The 19,946-nt window shown below is 35.7% G+C and overlaps 1 protein-coding gene across 2 annotated transcripts in view; it reads right to left on the bottom strand.

Moving 5' to 3' along the window:
• Window positions 1–19,946, bottom strand: part of MAN1A1 (mannosidase alpha class 1A member 1) — a 129,248-nt gene that overhangs the window by 68,630 nt on the left and 40,672 nt on the right. For both annotated transcript variants that reach the window (XM_015858710.3, XM_085541762.1), the window contains exon 4: window positions 11,240–11,320. In XM_015858710.3, coding sequence (XP_015714196.2) covers window positions 11,240–11,320 — 81 coding nt within the window. The remainder of the gene's footprint in view (window positions 1–11,239; window positions 11,321–19,946) is intronic.

Below are 19,946 nucleotides of genomic sequence, written 5' to 3'. Positions count from 1 at the left end.
CTAGCTCGATGTGTTATTATTGTTGAGATTTCTCTGATGAACAGTAGTCACTGGTCTGTCTGATGAATAATGTATACGTCCAAAACATGCCTAGATAAAGTTTTTTTTCTATATTTTTTAAAATTAAGTATATGCAACATGAACTCTCTTGCAGTTCTTTTAATGTAAACCAAAGAAATGGCTTCAAGAGAGCAGAACGATAATTTAAGAAGCTGCTTTTATGTTGTAAGTTAAATCATCGAGCAGACTAATTCAATTCCTCTCTGTTTACTCTAAGACTATTTCTCTTACTGGACAAGCTATAAAACTAAGTGGCTAAAATATAAGAAGGAAAGCAGACATTCCCAATTCATAAACATCAGAACCGAGTGCTCTGACTGAAGAGCAGTGCTGCCAGTAAGTAATAAATTTATGAGCACGTCAATTAGTTTCTCTGAATTTCCTACATTTTTGTTTGTTTCTTTGTTTTTTTTTTCCCTAACAGCTAAACTTTGAATTCATTCCTATAACAAAATAGCCATGAGATGGTCTTTCCAAAGATAAGCATTACATTATTTTTAAACGCAATGTATATTTGGAGGAAATGATGATAAGAAGTAATTATAAAGTTTTGAGGTAATACACATATTATCATTAATAGGTATTATTATGTTTCTTTCCCTCCCTCAGCCCGTTTGATGCAAGAAGGAGGGGGAAAAAAAAAAAGCACAAAAGTCCTATAATCTCTTTCTGTTTTTACCCCAAATCATGACATAGCTCTACGGTTTCATTTTATTGTTGGACTGAAGACTTCTTGTGGCCAGTTCTAGAAAGAATATGTAGCAGGTTTCACTTGATTATTTTTCTAGTTGGTAGTGTGTAAATTAAAACATAACAGTAACGTATCCGCCTTTCAAGTAGGAACTGGTTATGAAACTAAAGTCTTATAAGCATGACTTTGAATTATCTACATGCATTTCTTCAATCACCAACTGTCATAGACCATAGAAAAAGAACTGGTTGAGCAAGATATTCTCACCATCTCAATAAGCTCTTCCATCATTGGGCCAGTTAATAATTGTATTAACAAACAACTTTTTGAGTAAATCAGAATGTCTGATGGCATTTAACATTAGACTAAGTCTGCCCAGCTGTTCTGACTACCATCCCTAGTCTCCTGTACCAATCTGGCAAATTTTGCCTACAGGATCTCGGCAGTTATTGATCTTGCCTAGAATCTGTAAGATTATTTGTTGATCCCTCTTGAATATAAACAGAAATAAAAGCAACTATGGAGAGAAAAGACTGAGCACTGTCTGACTGATGTTTGCAAGAGATGCCCTACAAGCTGCAAATGCTGATGAGAAGTTATTCACAGCTTTTGCATAATAAAAGGAAAAAGATTGGAATTGTCTGTATACTATGAACAGTGTTTTTAAGAACAAGTTGGGAAAATAGCATCCTTTAAGCAATGCCATTATGAGCTTCTGACTTCGTTCTGCAGCTGTTGGTTCGAAGAAAACAAAAAAAAGATTTTTAAAGAAAAATGGAAGAGAATGAATTTCACAGCATTTTCTTATCACACAATGATCCTGCAGATCCACTGAACTGTAAAATTATCTAGCCATGCTTGCAAAAATTAAGGACAACATACCCCCCAAAGGAAAAAAACACAACTTTAAAGCACTAGCCGAAGTGAACCAGCTTCCAAAAATGACTAATGTTGTTATCTTGTTTAGCCTACAAAACTAGATGACAGCCTAGAGGCTGAAGACAACAAACAAACCAGACGCATCCAGTTCTTCAGATTAATGTTTAAAGAGTCATTTCGTAGTTCAATGTATCTGATTAGCGAGATGCAACAGAAGTAGCCCATGATGCCAGAAGGAAGTTTGCTTTTTGTTAACTGAGATCAACTCCACTTCAGTTACACTACTGCTGAAATGGTCTTCCCTGTTTACTTCAAAGTTTTGTCAGTATACATGTGGTTGGTTTTTTTGTTGTAAGTTGAATTCTGAGAATCCCTGCTTTGTACTGTCTTAACCAATTACTAGTTGAAGAGATTATCAAAGTCAGGTAACTGAACAAGCCACCGATGTTTGAGTAGAGAATATCACAGATGTACACAAACATAAAAGCCAAGTTTTTCAGAATATCTTAACTACCTTTTGGTCTCTTACATCTTATACAATACTAGAAAATTAATTAGTAAGACAATACCAAGATAGTGATAGAATAAGGGGGGATGGTTTTAAGCTCAAGGGAAGGTTTAGATTGGAGGTCAGGGAAAAATTGTTTACAGAGAGAGTGGAACAGGCTGCCAGAGATGTTGTGGATGCTCTGTACCTGGAAGTGTTCAAGACCAGGTTGGATTGGACATTCCGGTCTAGTTCCAGGTCTGGAGGATGGTGGCCCTGCTTGTGGCAGGAGGGTTGGAACCTGATGATTCTTGGGGTCCCTTCTAACCCAAGCCATTCTATGATTCTATAATAACTGACCAGATAACACCTGTAGAAACGGAAAACTAAAATACTTATTGACAAAAGACTTTTAATGTAAATAGTGAGCTAAGGAACTTAAATCTGCTGTTTAAGTATATCCTATGTATTTTTCATTGAGGAAAGCAACACTGACACTAATATGACTCCTCTCTTTATTCTTTCAAGTCTTCACTGAAGTGATTTTGTTCATCCTCTTCTCAGTTTTTGACTTGATAAAGGTTTGCAAATTGCCCATTTCTGTGTATTTGGCCTTATTTTTTTAGTGATTTAAGGAATCACAATAGCCCCTTTTAGGGATGATCACCTGCCAAATACTGACATTCCTTTCTGGCATCAATTGTACTGGAAGTGGATCAGGATTTTTCATGTGAACGTCTTTTCCAAGTTCCTACTCAATCATTTGCACATTGGGTGCAAATACTGTCTGTGTATGGCAGAGAAAAGCTTCTGGCATAGAAGAGACAGGAACCGGCTCATTTATCAACCACAAAATTTATCGACATTAATCAACTGTTACCTTTTTTCACGAACACATGGCACACAAATAGCATGTGGATTCCTGCAGCTTCTAAAAGTAAAACCCCCCTCCTTAGTTTTCCTTACAAATGTTTCAGATTTCAGTTATTTGAAAAGAGCGATCCTGACAAAAAAAACAACCAAACAAAAAGCCCAAAGCCAGGCCAATTAGCACTTTCCATAAATTGATCCCAAGTGTTCATGCTAATTTAAAGCCAGCAAGCCTTGCTTGTATCTGTTTCAGATTTGATCTTCTGGGCAAGATGTATTGCTAAATCCAAAGGAGGCTAAAAGTATATCCATCTTCTGTAGCAAAGATGCCACTATCTGTACATCTTGTTGGAGACATAAAGAACATGCAAAAATAGCAATAATGTCTGCTTCTGATGTGAGGAATTCAATTTTCTCAATGATCTTCTGTTAACTTGAAGCCCCAGGACTTGCAAGTGGCAGAGAATGTGGTATTTCATAATGAATCTCTAATCTGATCATTCCGGTAGCCAATTTCATATAATCCCTAGAGTTGAAAGGGACCTTTAAAGGTCATCTAGTCCAACTCCTCGACAATGAACAGGGACATAACACAGCTACATCAGGTTGTCTTAGGCATGATCCAGTCTTACCTTGAAAGTCGCCAAGGATGGGTCATCAACTACATCTTTGGGCAACCTGTTCCAGTGCCTCACCACCCTCACTGTAAAAGATCCTTTTTTCTTTTTTTTTCTTTTGTTTTTCTTCTCAGATTAAATCCACTGTCTTCAGACTTTAAAACATTTCCCCTTGTTCTATCATTACAGACTGCTAAAGAGTCCATCCTGTTCTGTCCTGTAGCTCCCCTTTAGATACTAAAAGGCTGCTATCAGGTCACTGTGGAGCCTTCCCTTCTCCAGGCAGAACAGCCCCAGCTCTCTCAGCCTCTCCTCATAGCAGAGGCATTCCATCCCTTCAATGTGATAACATTTAACCTCTTCCTTGAGTGTGGTGTGTACTAGAACATCTTCCCAGCATCTCCGAACAAATGCCATGACATCCTATGGTAAATGTAAGTCTTCTACTGCAAAGAACCATTTCTTTTCTTAAAGTTCAGCAACAATAGAAAGTATAACAGTAGTTTTTCCCCAGTATAGTTGCAGTTTTCAGAAGTACTCTTCGCATACAACATTGCCAGACAAAAGAAGGAAGCAACTTTTCTCAGAATACCTCTCCAGCGTATAACTGTATTCCACGGTCAAAATCCCATGAATTCATGTAAAAAGACTGAGGCTGTAAATAAGACTGATGCTTTTTTTTTTTTTTTTTTTTTTTTTTTTTGAGGAACATTTTTCAATTTTACGATTTACTTCAATTTCTTTTATTTAAGTAATTTAACTTTTCAGAAAAAGAAACAAAAGTGGAAGGATTAATTGAGAAAGCCAGATTTGGACATCTGATGGAACTCCTTAGAGTTGTCCTATAGAATGAAAACCAGATAAATCTGCTAGTTATACTTTTGTCTTCTCCAAGCTAATAAGGAGAGGAGTTCTACTTAACTCCAAACTTAATGACAAGTAACCTCCAGATCAGAGTCAGTCTACGGAAGCAGAACACAAAGTGGGATCTTAGCTAATCATATTAGTATTAATAGTAAGAAAAATATGTAATAACAACAATAGCTAAGCATTCAGAAATACAGCGATGAAGAAATGAAGTTAATGCATGTCCAAAGGAAAATGAAGATGCACAGTATTTTTTTTTTTTTTCTGGGGCTGGAGGGATGAAATCAGTTCTATGATTCAATACAATTTATTCCTTATTACTCTTGAGCCATCTAACTGAACTTTTATAGTACATTCACAGAGAGAATTAAATTTTCCATATTTCTTATGTAGCCTAGATTAAAGGAGGGAGAGCTAATGCCCTTTTTTGCCCCTGTTGGCATCAGCTGAGATACTTTGATGTTGCTTTCATTTGCAGAATGTTAGATTTTTGGCTGTAAGCTTATGTAAAGACATTATTCTTTAGATAAAGATAGCATATTTGCAACAATGCTAATATTGCTCACAACTACCTCCACAGAGCCAGAAGTACTGTATTTAACCACGTGTTGTAAATTTTCTATTAAATTTTCAGAGCAGGACAATCCTCCTAACTCTTCAGACAATATGATTTTACTCTTCTTTTACTCAGTTTTTGTTTTTTTTTTTATTAAACTGCACTTGGTGCTGCAAAATGACAGAACTGAATACTGAAATAAATGAAAGACAAACATCTGCAAATTTCTTTGCAGATACATGGTCTCTGGACAGACTGTTAATAGCATACCACACAAGCAATTCCTATTCTGTATCTATCTAGAACTGCTGCTCAAAAGGAAAGCAGCTACGCTACTACTACTCACAGACATGCCCCTCTCCAACTGTTCTGCAGAACTGTAAACAAGTGGAACTACAGGAATTGGTTGAGAGCCAAATCCTCAAAACAAACAAACCAGGTCCCTGTCAGTTCTATTTAATAATATAGCTCAGGTGCTCATGTCAGTGACACCAGCTGTTACAATCAGATATTACTTAGCTCTCATTATCATCCATTCTCTCATTTAATAGTTTACTACCTTTGGCATCCAGCTATGGAAGTCTGTAAGTGGGCAGGAATTATTTGTTTAAATTGGTGAATTTAATGAGCAATAAAATGTTTGTTTACTTATTTCTAAAGACATTAAATGAATGCAAAAACATTTCAAATAAATTTGTCATTAGGCAAACCAAGGTGTTTTCTTCTTTCCAAAGGCAATCTCTAAATACAGAATGTACTTTTAGTTGTGGAAAAGAAAATCCCTTAAATGTGATTAAGAATAAATATACAGGTTAGTTCTAAACTCATGTTTTTCAGGTCCAAATCAGGGCTCTTGGTTTCTTTCTCCTCCTGGTAGAGGTTTACATATGGCTGATAAAATGGGTTCTCCCCAGACTTTGCCCTTCCTGCCCTGGGTATAGCTACTGCTATGAGTATTCATGTTAATGACAAACAGCTCAAAGAGATTTCTCTTATGTTATTCTTATGTACTCTTAGGTTCTCTTATGTACTTATGCTGAACTTCAGCAACTAATGATTTACTGAACTGATGTGAGTTGCCACTGTTTTCACTCTATATTAGCACAGTATGTGAGTTTATTATAATGTTCAAAAATTGTTGGTGATGATAGTAGATTGCTTGCCAGATGAATAGATTGCAGAACTTCCACAAGGTTTCATTTGGATAGGCTTTCCCTGTCAAGGTATGTGTATGTGCTGTCCATAACTCCGAAGCAGGGAGAGAAGGAATATTAAGTATGAAAGTGAAAAAGAGCATCTCTGATACAGTTCTTTGAAACATCTGCAGCATTTGGTGTGCAGCTACCAAGAGAAGCAGTGTTGCACAGAGCAGCTGAGCAAGTAGCACTGGGAAAAAAGGGAAAGAATATCAGGAATGAGGAAGCTTTCAGAGTATAGGGAACCTATTAAATGGAGATGGGTTTATAATCAATAGTCATTGGTTATTAATAGCAGGAACTTGAGACAAATGGAAGACTGGAGGGCAGTTAGTTTGGAAAACATGAGTAGTCTAAGAGGACAAAATCATAGGGGGTCATCTGCAAAATGCAAGCCCATAGGGATTCTGTATTACTTCTGATGCAGATAGCAAAGAAAGAGAACAGTATTAAGTCTATTATTATTAAAGTGATGAAGAGATTGAATTACTAATGGAGACTATAGACAGTAAGACAGTATGAACAGATAATGGTGACTTTAACTCCTCCTCTGCCCATGTGCAGACTGTTAAGTACTTCATCAGAGCAGATATAAACTACGTTTCTATAATGATGACCTCTTGCAGAAACTCAAAGGTTATAAGACAAAGAATAGCTCTTGACTTAATTTTACATTCTGTTCACACTCCAACACCCAGTTACAAATAAAAGGTTCACTTTGTACTGCTCCAGTTTTGAAACAGAAAATTTAAGTTTGCACTAGGAAACACTCTTGAAGAGATTCTTAAAAAAGTAACCCTAATTCACTCTTCCAATATTGGGATCGAACTATATGACCTCTTGTGATCCCTTCCAAGCTGAATGTCTCCAGGGTTCTATAAAATATGGTAATTTAAAAGAAAATCATAGTAAAAACAAATCATCAAGATCATTTAAGAGTGATACTGCTGAAATACCGATATACATACTGATGCATCGCTTATAGTAGCAGCAGATGGATGGGAAATAGCAAACATAACCCAAATCTTAAAACAACGCTGAAGAAAACTACATGCAATAGAAGTCTTTTACTTTCTACTAAACAGGGAGTTATATTGCCAGTCTGTGAAGAGTAGTGGCATTCACACTGAAGTGATTGAGCTGAAACACGCTATGCCTGAAGTTTCAAAAAGTGTCAGAAATCAAGTTTCCATGACATAAGAGGAAAAGTCCTCTTGTTAATTAGTGTCAAGTTAAGTGAAAGGAAGGAGAACATAAAACATGGTACATTCTCATACTGGTGTGATAAGATCCCCAGGGGATCTATACTAAAACTTATGTTATCTGATTTGCAGAAACAGATACCTTTGTACAGGTGGAAAACTTAATCCTCCTGCTATTAAGACTGGTAAATCATGAATTATATGTTGGTGGGTTTTTTTCTGTTTGTTTTATAAGTGGAATTGAAATATTCTCCATGAACTGATCAAACTACATGTTAAATGGAGGAGAGTGTCTAAGTACTATATAAAGTCAGCAACTTCTGTGGCCAGCCTGGCAAAAGCAGCTCTGAATCAAAAGAATCTATATCTCTATACTGTCACATTTCTACTTCATGTCACGGAAAGAAATGGCAATATAAACATCGAGTTGATCAATATCAACTTTATTTTATCTTCCTCTGGTGAAGACAACTGTCTTTACTCCCAGAAAAGAGGATATATTATGCAGGAAGAACAGCTGCTGAATCCAAAATGTTTTAAATTTTAAAAAAAAACACACCAAAAACATTCCAAACAAACCATTAGTCATCCCATTCAGAAAACAGAAAAGCTTCAAAGGAATATGGGAATTTATCAGCTGGATCTAAAACTCCTATGCCCCTTATTCATTTCAGAGCAGGGTGGAGTTGCTTAAGTAGTAGGACTTACAAATTGTTATGAAACATACAATATGTTGCAGCTTTGGATCATTACCCATGGGAATGTAGTTTAGAAGTACAAACAATAATTATTTCTGTCACTTCTTCTAATGAAAAATAGACTTCTCTAATTAAGATATTCATAAGTGAGTTTTAAATAGTTAAATGAGATTTTTACTCAGAAAGTTTAATCCACCAAACAACCTGTATGCAAGTGGTTCCATTCCTTTAATAAAGAATGATGTGGGAGCAACTAGACTGGCAACATCATTCCTTGCTATGCCTGTCAGCAGCACCAGTGAGGGGCTGACCCAACAACATGGGAAACTACACACATGGTTCATCAGAATAGCTGCATCCAGCTCTTCCGTATGCAGCAGCTGATTATTGCTTCAGTATCTTAGACTTAAGAGGCAAATCAAGAAGTCTCTCCACATCTGATAAAGGCAGAGGATTCTTAAGAGATACAAGAGGAAGCACACTGAGTTACTCTCTCTAAGTCAATATGACAACTGTTATTTAGGAACATCATTCTGCTTCAGATAGGAGATTTTTTTTATCAGAGAAATGAAAAACACTGGCTTGGACAGTGTCTTTCCCAAACTGCAAGGGCTCAGGACTGTCCCTAATCATATGTATCAGCTTTGTGTCTCGCTTTTGTTAATTACTAGAATCATTATTAGAATAGGTGTTAGTAGTATCCAGTATCACTAACATTCCATTGCAAAATGTTCCACTTAATAATGCATTATGTGAAATAACTTATTTTAAATTCTTCTTCATTTCATTTGTACAGTGGTTTTATTTGAATATCAGAGCTGCTATTAATCCAGACCCAAAGATGATAGTAAAACTACCTCTGTAAAAGTGAAGGAATGGTTGAGAAGCAATGACTGTGTTATTTAGGAGAAACAATATGCATTGATTGAAAGTGAGATTGCACATTAACAGACACAAGATATAAACCATCAACATATAAATGAATTCAACAGCACTGATGACAAATGGCTCAGGCATTTCTTGGCAGACAGTTGCCATTTTATTTAAAGGTTTGCACACAGTCCTTCACCAACTCTTGTCTGCCAAGAAATATTCTCTGTTTCTGTCACAACCAGTTAATTAAAACATACTGGAAAAGCTCCATCGTGAAGAAGCTGTAAGTTGCCAGGAGGTCTCCCACTAGACTCCTCTTCTCTGGGCTGAACAAATCAGAGGAACTCAGCTGATCCCTATAGGTCTTGGCCTCCAGACCCTCCACCATCTTTGTTGCCCTTCTCTTCCCTTGCAAATATTATTATGTCCTTCTTACACTGTGCTGCTCAAGCTCTTTCCTCTGCTGTCTACATGAGTCAGACATCATCCCTGAACTTCTGCTCAATCAAATGGTTTCTCATACTGAGAGAGAAAAGAATATCTCATCACAGATGCTGCACAATAAAGAGACTGTGGTTAGAGCTCTCCAGGAAGGGGGCTGATTATAACATTCTAGGAAGCTTTTGGTCACTCCTTGGCAGTCCTTGCTTTGACTAATCTAAGCAAATGTTTTTGTTTGTTTGTTTGTTTTTTAATCAGCGTGTCTTTAGAAAAAGCTTACTTCATAGAATCACAGAATCTTTTGACTTGGAAGAACCTTCAGTTCTGAAAGCATCCTTAGTTATGCTTATTTCTGTCTGCCAAGTTATTGTACAAGAACAAGTGATTTCCTTCAAGAGCCAGAGAAGTAACATTAAGTAAAACAATGTTGAGTAAAGGTGAAGAAGTCAGCTACTAGCCGCCTCTCAATTTATTTATTTTCATTAAGAGTGAATTTGAAATGAGTCTAAGTGCAAGTTTTTTCTCAGAAAATTTTAAAAGCTAAAATATAAACAGTTGGATATTTTAAAATATCAGTGTGTTTTTAGTGTCATCATTCAGAACAGGATCATGAGAAACAAATAGTACATTTTTTTTAGGCAGCACTGTCAGCAAAATAACTGTTTCCTCATAACTTCTTTGTCTTAATTACATAACCCAATACTAGCTGCTAAGATAACTTTATCACTGCCTTAAATTTTAAGGAGTATATATTGTTTTTTATTAAAACTTAATATTATTTAATGTAACAGGTTCAAAATACATCTTTGCCTAATATGTGAGAATTTTGCAGATGGCTGAAAATTATACATCTTTAGGCTTTTGTGGAGTTACTGCTAACAATTTATTCTTTTTAGGGAGCTACTTTAGCAGGGGCATTAGACTCAATGATCTCTCAAGATCCCTTCCGACTTCTGCAATTGTTTGACTCTGATTTGGATTTAATGAAATCCCAAGGTAGATTCAACTTATGGATAAAGAGTTTTAACTTGTGTTAATCCTGCAGTAAAACACTAGTATAATCCACAGACGGGGAGCAAAAAATTACGTTAGTAAGGTTAAAGATTTGTTAAGTGCCAAACTAAATTTCTAAAATTTTATAGTCCCTGTTACTTAGTGCAGCCTTCACTAAACCTGTTACAGAAATAATTGCATTTATTAAACAAAAAGTGCTTCTTTATCTTTTCTACAAACCGTGACAAGTGTTGTCAAAGACCTATAAAACTAATTATTAAGAAGACAATAGAAATGAATGGGATATTAATGCTTTAAAGACATTCACATGTAAATATACATAAGCATACAGTTATCTTCTCTTTCTTAATATGTCTTTTCCATGAGAGTCAATACTTCCAGCTTCAGGAAAGCCAACAGCTTTGTCAGAGGTGTAATTTAGATGAGCTAAAAGACAAGCTCCTAAATGATTTGTGAAGCAGATACCTGATGTGCCAAATCCACCACTTCCACAGCATAGTGGCACAGAGGCTTCAACAGTGGGCTTCAATGCAAAGCCCGGTAGGAACGTACTTAGAATGGTTTCAACTGAGGAAAAACATTAACACACAGAGTAAAAGCTTAAAAACTGTAGTACAAATTAACAGTAATAGAAGCAGTAAAAGCCATTGGACAGGTCTTTACTGTATGTCATATTTTCAAAGGTCTAAATCAGTTTAATTCTGATAAATAAAACAGTTTGCTAATCTTAAAGTTAGCTTTCTATGAAGATGATGATATTTGAAATAAACCACGTGAAAATATCTTACCTCTTCTCCTGAAAGATAGTAAGCTGAAAGTAGTCCACCAACGAAACGGATGTTCACTTCGAATACTGAAATTTCTGCATTCTGGTGAAATAAACAGAGATAGAATTATTCCATGATACTTTTGGTAAGAAAGATACTCTCTACTGCAATTAAGTTCTGATTATATATACATAGAGTGATAATTCCAGCTACAGTAGAAAAAGGAATTCTTTAATTTTTAAGTGCATACACTAGCATTAAACCAGAACAGTAGATGGAAAAACACAAAATATGCAGGGAAAGACAACATTATAACTTACAGCATTTTAAAGTGCTTCCTTCTCTTATTCAATAAAATATCACCTCAATTATTCTCATACAGTTTATCTTTTCATCTTTTACACTTAGATGTGAGTCACTGTATAAATCCACATATGCAAGCACTTCCAGAGACTGCAGGCGATTCAGAACTCACACACAAAATATTCTCTCAGATCACTCATCCCACGCTACCTCACCTCTCACCGTTTTGCTTCAGACACCATGAGAAGTTCTTGGTCAGAATGTTGTTATCAAGAATATTTCTAATTCATTCTAAACACTGGTTATTCTAGACTGAGACTTGTAGGTAATATGAAAATGAGTCAATTATCTGTAATCGTGGCATCCATTCACTATGAAGGAGATGGTCTTCACTGCGATAAAGACAGATCTTACCAAGCTGGCCTGGTCTTTATCAATTACACAAACTACCTTTGTTGTTACTTAGCAGTAGAGATTCAGCCATTACCTCACTCAAAAAGTAGATGCTTTTCTGCCTTTTAAAATATAAATCTAAAGGAAGATTCTCATTCTTATGATCACTGCCTTATCCTACTGTTGACTAAATCAATTCTAGTTTTATCCCAATGTACAACATACAATGGGTTGTGAGACTAAGGGTAGTATGGTTATATTGTGGTTAGACCTGATGATCTCGAAGGTCTTTTCCAACCTGAGCAATTCTAATATTCTATGATTTGATACATCAAAGAGACATTTAGTTGAAAAACCAGTCTAGTGAAGCTTCTTTATTTCAGCTTTTGAATGTAATACTACTTCTTACAATTTTGCATCTCTGCTTCAGAAATTACTATTATTTCCATTACAATCCTGAGCTTCAGCACAGGCCAAAAACTTTTCTCTGATATGGGAAAGTTGAAGCTCTAAAGAGCCAGGCATTAGACAAGGGAATGAGTTCATGAGATATCTCAGGTAATTGTGTTTCTTATAAGAACTGAATGAAATTAATGTTTGAATTCATCCAAGTAAATTGAATGATATTTGAGCTGAGTATTTTGTCTCCAGAACCTTACTTTCTACCTTTTTGGATTCGATATGGCCATTTAAGTCAAAATTAATTTGATCTTTCAAGGAATGCAAAGGCATGTTAGGAAAAGGTTAGTATACATGCACTGACATCTGCTTCTAGAATTCAGATGTAGACAAAAAGAACACTTTGAAGTAATTCTGGTATAACCTAAGTTGGAAGGGATCCATGTGGATCGTGAAGTCCAAGCCCAGCTCTACACAGGATCACCCAAAATTCAAGCCCTGGATCTGAGCTCACTGCCCAAGTGGTTACTGAACTCTAGCAACTTGGGGCCATGATCAATGCCCTGGGGAGTCTATGCCAGTACCAAACTACCCTCACAGTGGAGAAGCTTTTCCTACTACCCAGACTGAACCTCCTGTGACACAGCAATGTGAATAACGATTTTACTATTGAACCTCAAAGATTAACTGCACTGTAATCCTGCATGCTTGCTGAAGTGTATATCTTACAAGACATTTCTTGAAACTAATCATTCTTTTAACGTTAGCAGTTTTCCAATACTTCACTTGCACACATCCTTGACCCTTTGTTCAAAATCCTCATCTGAAACCTTTACACAAGACGCTGAAGCATCAGACATGATGAAGTGGACAGGCATTTCATTAGCAGAAGACTTGAAAGCTGTTATGTTTCATAAAGTAGTTCCTTTTAAACTCATTATACCTGGCTAGTAGTATACCTGGAAATCACAGAGATTACAGTAATTTGCAAAATCGTTAGAAATTGTGTAATTTCATATCCAGGAAATATTTATCTTTAAATGGAAAGCTCACATGAAGAAGTAAAGTAGTCTGTTGAGAAAAGTGAACTTGTCTGAATTTTAGTGCTATATCAACTTCATCTTTTTGGTTTGATTTTTTTAATTACATGTTTAAAATGCCACAACCCTAACCATCACTCTCTTTTCATATTTTTAATCATAATTCACATGCAATATGCACAAGTGCACAAGTCCGTATATTTCTACTCAGAAGTAAAATCCCAAATAAAGAATGCTATTTTTTATTTTGCTTTCAAATCCAGCTGTAGACGAATAACTTCTAAACAGCTTAACAGTATTATAATATGTAAGTAAAAAAAAACTCTTCATCTCCCAATATTTTTACTTTTATCCACCAGCTGAAGAAACCAGAAATTATTCTATTTTAATTTCAAATTTAGACTTCTCTTTCAAACCTTCCTTATATCATTGCATAGCTGGTATGGGAAATGTTTCAGTTAATTCTGTTGTACCCAATAGGACTTCTGTAAAAAGCAGTGACTGGACATACTTATTTTAAAATTACTATGATGCACTTTTCTATGTTCACAAGTGTGGAAGTTGGTGCTGACCTATTGGATAGATATAACTTCTAATTTAACAACCTTTTCATGAGTATCTTAATTTAGATTAACATGATATCTAGATTTAGATTACACATGATTGTGTATTGTATAAGACAGTACCTGATATACCTTTGTCAGTGCATATCTCTCACCATTACTATGCATATTTTAAAGAAAGGGAACCTGTCTGTACCTCAGGAAGCTTCAAAAAGCAGCAAAAATTACCAGAAAGAAAAAAAAAAAAAAAAAAAAAAAAAAAAGGAGGGAAAAAATTTATCAAGTGCTACATTAGTTAGTGTTACTCTGCATTTCCATTTTACTTGCAAACCTGTGACAGACCAACCTGATCTCAGCTGCAGCTCGCTACGTCACTTCCATCACTTAGGTAAAGTGGAAGGTTAAGCCTGTAACTGGTACAGCACTGAAACTCCAGCCAGATGTTTTTGAGTTTAATGCTGAAAGCACTGTATGTATAAAAAATGCTACTTGTCAGATGGGTTCTCCTGAAGTCTTCTCTTATGCAACTGCTCCAGATTCCTAAAGATCAGTATTCTAATCCTTATTTCCATAGCATACCTATCTCCTGAAAATCTTCCTCTCCACAAAATTGTAGATCAAAGCTAAGATAATTTTCATCTAAGTTTTCTCATGGGAAGTAGCCCTCACTTATAACACAACAATTTAAGTACAGTTTTATTTATCTAGCATCAGCTTCCACATGGCACTCATTGGCACTGGTAGTTGCACTGTCACTCAAATTCAATTAGGAATTGTGTGCCTGTTATGTGACTGAATACAATAATCAAGGCACCTTAACTTATATTTGTTAAGTAACTCACTCTCTTGTTTTTCATAAAGATCCAAATAAGGCTTCAATCCTCCTTTCAGTCTTTGTCATTGGACAGATCAATTCCCAACCTTTTTTTTTCCAATTCAGTTCTCCTGTACTTGTTTAATCACGAGTGTAATAATTTCTGTCACCTCATGTGCATTTCCATATATTGTTCCTATGTATAAAGAATAGTTAGGTACACACACGCATCCCTCACTGCACCATCACCAACAGCCTGTATCCTGCAGGTTAACAAACTATACAATACAACTCCAGGGACCCTGCACTGAACGACACTGAATAATGTACATAATTCTAGACTGAAAAAATAGACTCAAAGGGACCATGTTTCAAGAGAAATGATTTGTACCAGTAGTTACAGACTACTACTGAGTAATAATATTCCCGCACTTAAGCACAAAGGTTGGGAACAACAAGAATACTTGGCATTTTCAAGCAGTCCAGAAAGTGAAAAATAGACATGAAGAATACTATACCAGCTTACATCAATCTACTGTAATTTAACAATATTTCAGTTACTTGTAACTGTAGGAAGAAAGTTTAATTCATAGTCCACAAATGAAATTTGGTAGCAGTTTGCACTCAGTTCCCATTCACAAGGGAAGTAATTTTAGCATTCTTCATTGCATGCATCAAAGCTCTATTACTACACAGCACATTGGTTTAAGCTTACTTGCTGTACCCACACAGCAAACTTTAAGACCTTAAGCAGGCACAATGTTATGAACACTATTGGAAAAAGAACTGCATTTAATAATAAATTTGCCAAGATCTCCTTTTAACCTGTCAAAACAATATTTTGCAATCAAAACAAAATCAAGTAATTTTTATGTCTAGTGTTTAATGTGCACTAATAAGCTACTTGGCAAAGTAGCAAATAAATAGTCCCATAAGCCATCTTCAACTGCTGCCTTTATTAAGTTTCCTCACTGACCTATTATACTTGAAGTCAATTTACTCATACCTCCCACATGTGGCTCTTGTTTCCTTTTAAGTAGGAAAGCTTTCTTTTATTAGGAATCTTTCTGACTTGCATTCTAAAAGTTTGTCTCATTACTGACTTCCATGCTACAAAACTTCTTAACTAAACATAAATACACAAAGCTTTGTTAATTAAATTAAATGTAAATAATATTTGGTATTCTGGAATCCTGGAAAAGGGACATGTTAATGTGCATGTGGCAGCAGATATGTATGTAATTTCAAGTTTCTGTACTTAGGCATTTTTCTAGTTGCCAAAAGAAGACATACTGTAAGCAAAGCCTTCAAGCTTCACGATGGTTTATAAGATCACATAGTGACCGACCTCTGTAAACAGCTTTCCTTAAGACTGCTGTCGGGACAGAAGCCTTAATTTATCCTTGCCATTTTAACCATTCCCATCTCTTTAAGCAGTTCCCCAACTCGGTGAAGAATGAAAAGCTCTTAATACTTTCCCACAGCACAGTAGGAGCTCTTTTCTAAGGAGATGTGTCCTGTGAAGCTAAGAAGGAAAGGTATATTTGATGAGATAGATAATGCACAATGACTCAGTGCTCACACAAAATGTTAATTGGAGTCAAGTTATATCCAAATAGTTAGATCTACTGCATAGACCTCTACTATTTCCATCTGAGTAAGCAATCATAACTTCCTGCCATCCTCCATTTTGGTCAAAATAGAGAGAGATGAGGCAAACAAAGCCAAGTCCTCTAACAAACAGCAAGAAAGTCATTTTAAGATTCAAATTCAGCTTTTAGAAATTTTCTAGTACAGGAAACAATTTTCCTCTTTGCCCAAACAAGCTCATTGCACTCTGCTCCATCCATATCTTCTCTCTGTTCTGATCCTGCCTCATTTCATCCACTTTAGAATCAAGGTCAAGGCATGAATCTAAGCGTTATCCAACACTGCATTTTATTGTTAGCACTTTCTGGTCAGATTTTGGTCCCTCTTGTTCCAGCCTAGGCATGACTGAGGACATAGTCTATGTCAGAGACCATTCCCAGTATAGGGTATGGGCGAGTCCATCTTTCTGAGGGGAGGGAGTTGAGCATGGTTAGAGAACACTTAATTTAATCACGTAGGCTAAGCTACTTTCCCTTCCCCAAAACTTTAGACAGTTTCATCTTTTGTATCCAGTTGGTTACAGATCTCTTCCATCTTCGTATCATAACAGAGAGGAAGAACAAAAGCAACCCTCCAGCTCTGATCTTTCCCCATGCTACTCCTGCCCCTTCCTCTGCCTCACTACAGCCTGCAGCTCCCACCACACTCAGAACACGAAGACAGATCTGCTAGCCTCTCATCCTAGATAAGATTGAGTGTGCAGGTACAGAAGTGAAGTACCATCAGTTCTAGTCCTTAACAGCTCCTAGACCTCCACTCCTCCACCACTATTTACTGGCTCCTGAATCCTTCACATGTTTTATTGAGACTTCTCCTGTAATCTGTTTTCCGAAGTCTGAGCTCATTTTGCTTTGCCTCCTTGCACTGAAGTCTGATAACCTTTCATCCATGGTAAGAAGTAGAAGTTGGGTGGTGGTAGAGAAATTCTCACAGAAAGCTATGAGTGCTTGGTTTGTGTGCATGCCCTAAAGCAAATAGGGAAAAATAAAAACAGAGAAGCATACAGAAGTCTGTTGTTAAAGAAAGGAAACAGTCAAGTTCCCCAGTGGTCCTGCAAAAGATAGTGTTATTTTTTCCCCAGTTGTAGCATGTGCTGAGGTCAGAGCACGTCCCCAGCTTTATTAACTGAAGATTAAAGTCACATCCCCGCACACATGAAGCTATTTAACAGAAAATATAGTGCACCTCTATGATGCAAAGGCCATGGATTTATCCACTGCTAAATGTCAAATATTTCTAAAGGTCTGAGTACATATGCATTTCTTAAAATATCAACAGAACAAGACCATGCAAATTAATTCCTAAAGAACCATTTTGTTGGATGGAAACTTCAGCAAGGTATCAAATGCAAGGAATTTCAGCAGTTATGAGAATAGATATTGAGCGCTGCAGTGAAAATATTTCAGATTCAAAAACAAAGGGCTTGCAGCTCCAGGTACAATGAAAACAGCCTCAGGTTAGTGTACTCCAAAACAAGGATGCTTCCAAACAAGTTCACTCAAGTTTCCCAGGAATTCTGGATGGCATTTACTTAATTTTCTTCCTAGATTGAAACTTTCTCAAGAAAGGAAGCAGAGAAGCCAGAAAATTTATTGAATGGAGGAACTATGGTCTAATGTGATGCAATGATGCCATCTCCCACTATGACATCTTTATTCTAAAAATCCTTTTATGCAAATAAACTAGAGGCTACATTACAAAGTGAAATGTAGAAACCTTTATGACCGCACAATGAGAATGATATATTGCTAGCTAAATGCTTCACGACAGTCCCCAAGTATCTGAAGTATTATTAATTTTGAGAGAAGATAGCTTGCATTATCCAGCTGCATGGCACTAGAATACAAACAAAAAAGATTCTACCACAGATTACACTCAGTGATTTTTGTAAAGAACATCTTAAAGAAACTAAAGATTTAGAAAGATTTAATGTGTAGAAAATCTAATCCTATTTATACAAATGAAGGTCAAATGTGCTTCCTTAAAAGCCAATTAAGTAGTCACTGCCTAGGAAATGACCAGAAACATTAAAAAACATGTGTTATAATACTTCTACTAAATAGCATTTAAACGTATCTCTATATGTCAGTTAATAAAAACCAAATCAATTTCATAGGAAAATGGTTTATGAAACACAAGTAATAATATACAAAATACAAAAGCAGAAAATGTTTCATAATGTCTGAAACATATTTAAAAATTTATTAAATAATAATTAAAATTATTTTTAAAAAAGGCCCTGTGTACTTTGCATTAAGTAATTTCCAGCTTTTTACTGTAAGACAGAGATATAAAATATCATTCAAAATTGGAACATTAAACAAACAGATAATGTGACCAATATCAAAGTTGAAAGTAATAACGAATTACTAAAGTTATTAGTTTTATTTTCCTCATCCTAATTTGGGAAAATTAATTCAGCTCTGTATGACTATGAAGTGTTATGAAAACTCTATGTTAGCTGCTGAACTCGGGACAGTTATTGATGCAAAACAATAGTATCTGTAAAGCAGTGCTGGTAAATCTTTTGGAGTACTACATTGACTGACTAATGTAATACAAAATTGCAGACACTTTGACAGAAATCTTACAGCTTTGACATTTTTCCTCAGTCATGCTTAGATTAACAAGAGGAGCTGAAATGTTGGGCAGAACCATCTATAAGAAGTTTGCAACAGAAAAAATAGCAAGACTTCTGTAATAATAAAGATTTTTATGTTATTAATACAAATCACTTTAAAGGTTTTACAACATTCCTCCAAGCAGAGCTCAGTTTTTCCTTTGAAGAAGAGCTTGTTATTTTCTATGATATTTTGTTCTTACATTTTTTTAGTTTCCTAATGCTAAGCTAGTAAGACAAAAATTTTACATCACAAAAATTTCTACAGAAAAAAGTTCTATGCTCAGGATATACCTAGTGTGTTGTTCAGACATCTGATGCTACTCAGAAGCACAGTTTAATATTCTGTATTTACATGATTAACATAAATATAAATGCACGCTAAATTGCTGCTTATATAAACTATATAATATCCTCTCTTATTAACACCTCTTTCTTAAATTGATAATTATTTCTCAAGTATGTAAGAGAATCTAATTAAACGTGACTTTTACATATTAGAAAGAATACTCTGTTTGCATAAAGTGTTTCCACCATAATGCACGTTAACTATAAGAGGTTTACAGAGCTCAGTGCTCTGTGCCTACAGTGCTTTATTATACTTTACTGGGACTACTCTGAGCAGTGAAGCTACTCCATTGTCTCTCTGTACCCAGTAATTATATTATATTCTCATGCATACAAAAAAGCAGAAAAAAAAGAAAGGACCAAGACCAGACCTTCTCAATTTAACCGAAGTTTTATAGTTGCTCTAGCTGTTCTGTGAAAGAACATTTCAAGAATAAAAGCTTTATAAATGAACTCTCAAGTGCATACTTACCAGTTAATAGGATGATTTGTACATGCAGGTTTAATGACCTAGTGACTCATGTGGCTAAAGCAGTTTGAGCTGAGCTGAGTTCAGTATAAGTCATGGGACTGAGCTTTACTAGAACACTCAAAGGAA

This window comes from Coturnix japonica, chromosome 3 (assembly GCF_054131305.1).
Source record: "Coturnix japonica strain WE chromosome 3, WE-NBRP24, whole genome shotgun sequence".
Classification (NCBI taxonomy): domain Eukaryota; kingdom Metazoa; phylum Chordata; class Aves; order Galliformes; family Phasianidae; genus Coturnix; species Coturnix japonica.
The sequence above is the reverse complement of the archived record's forward strand: the minus strand, read 5'-3'. Positions and strand labels throughout refer to the sequence as shown.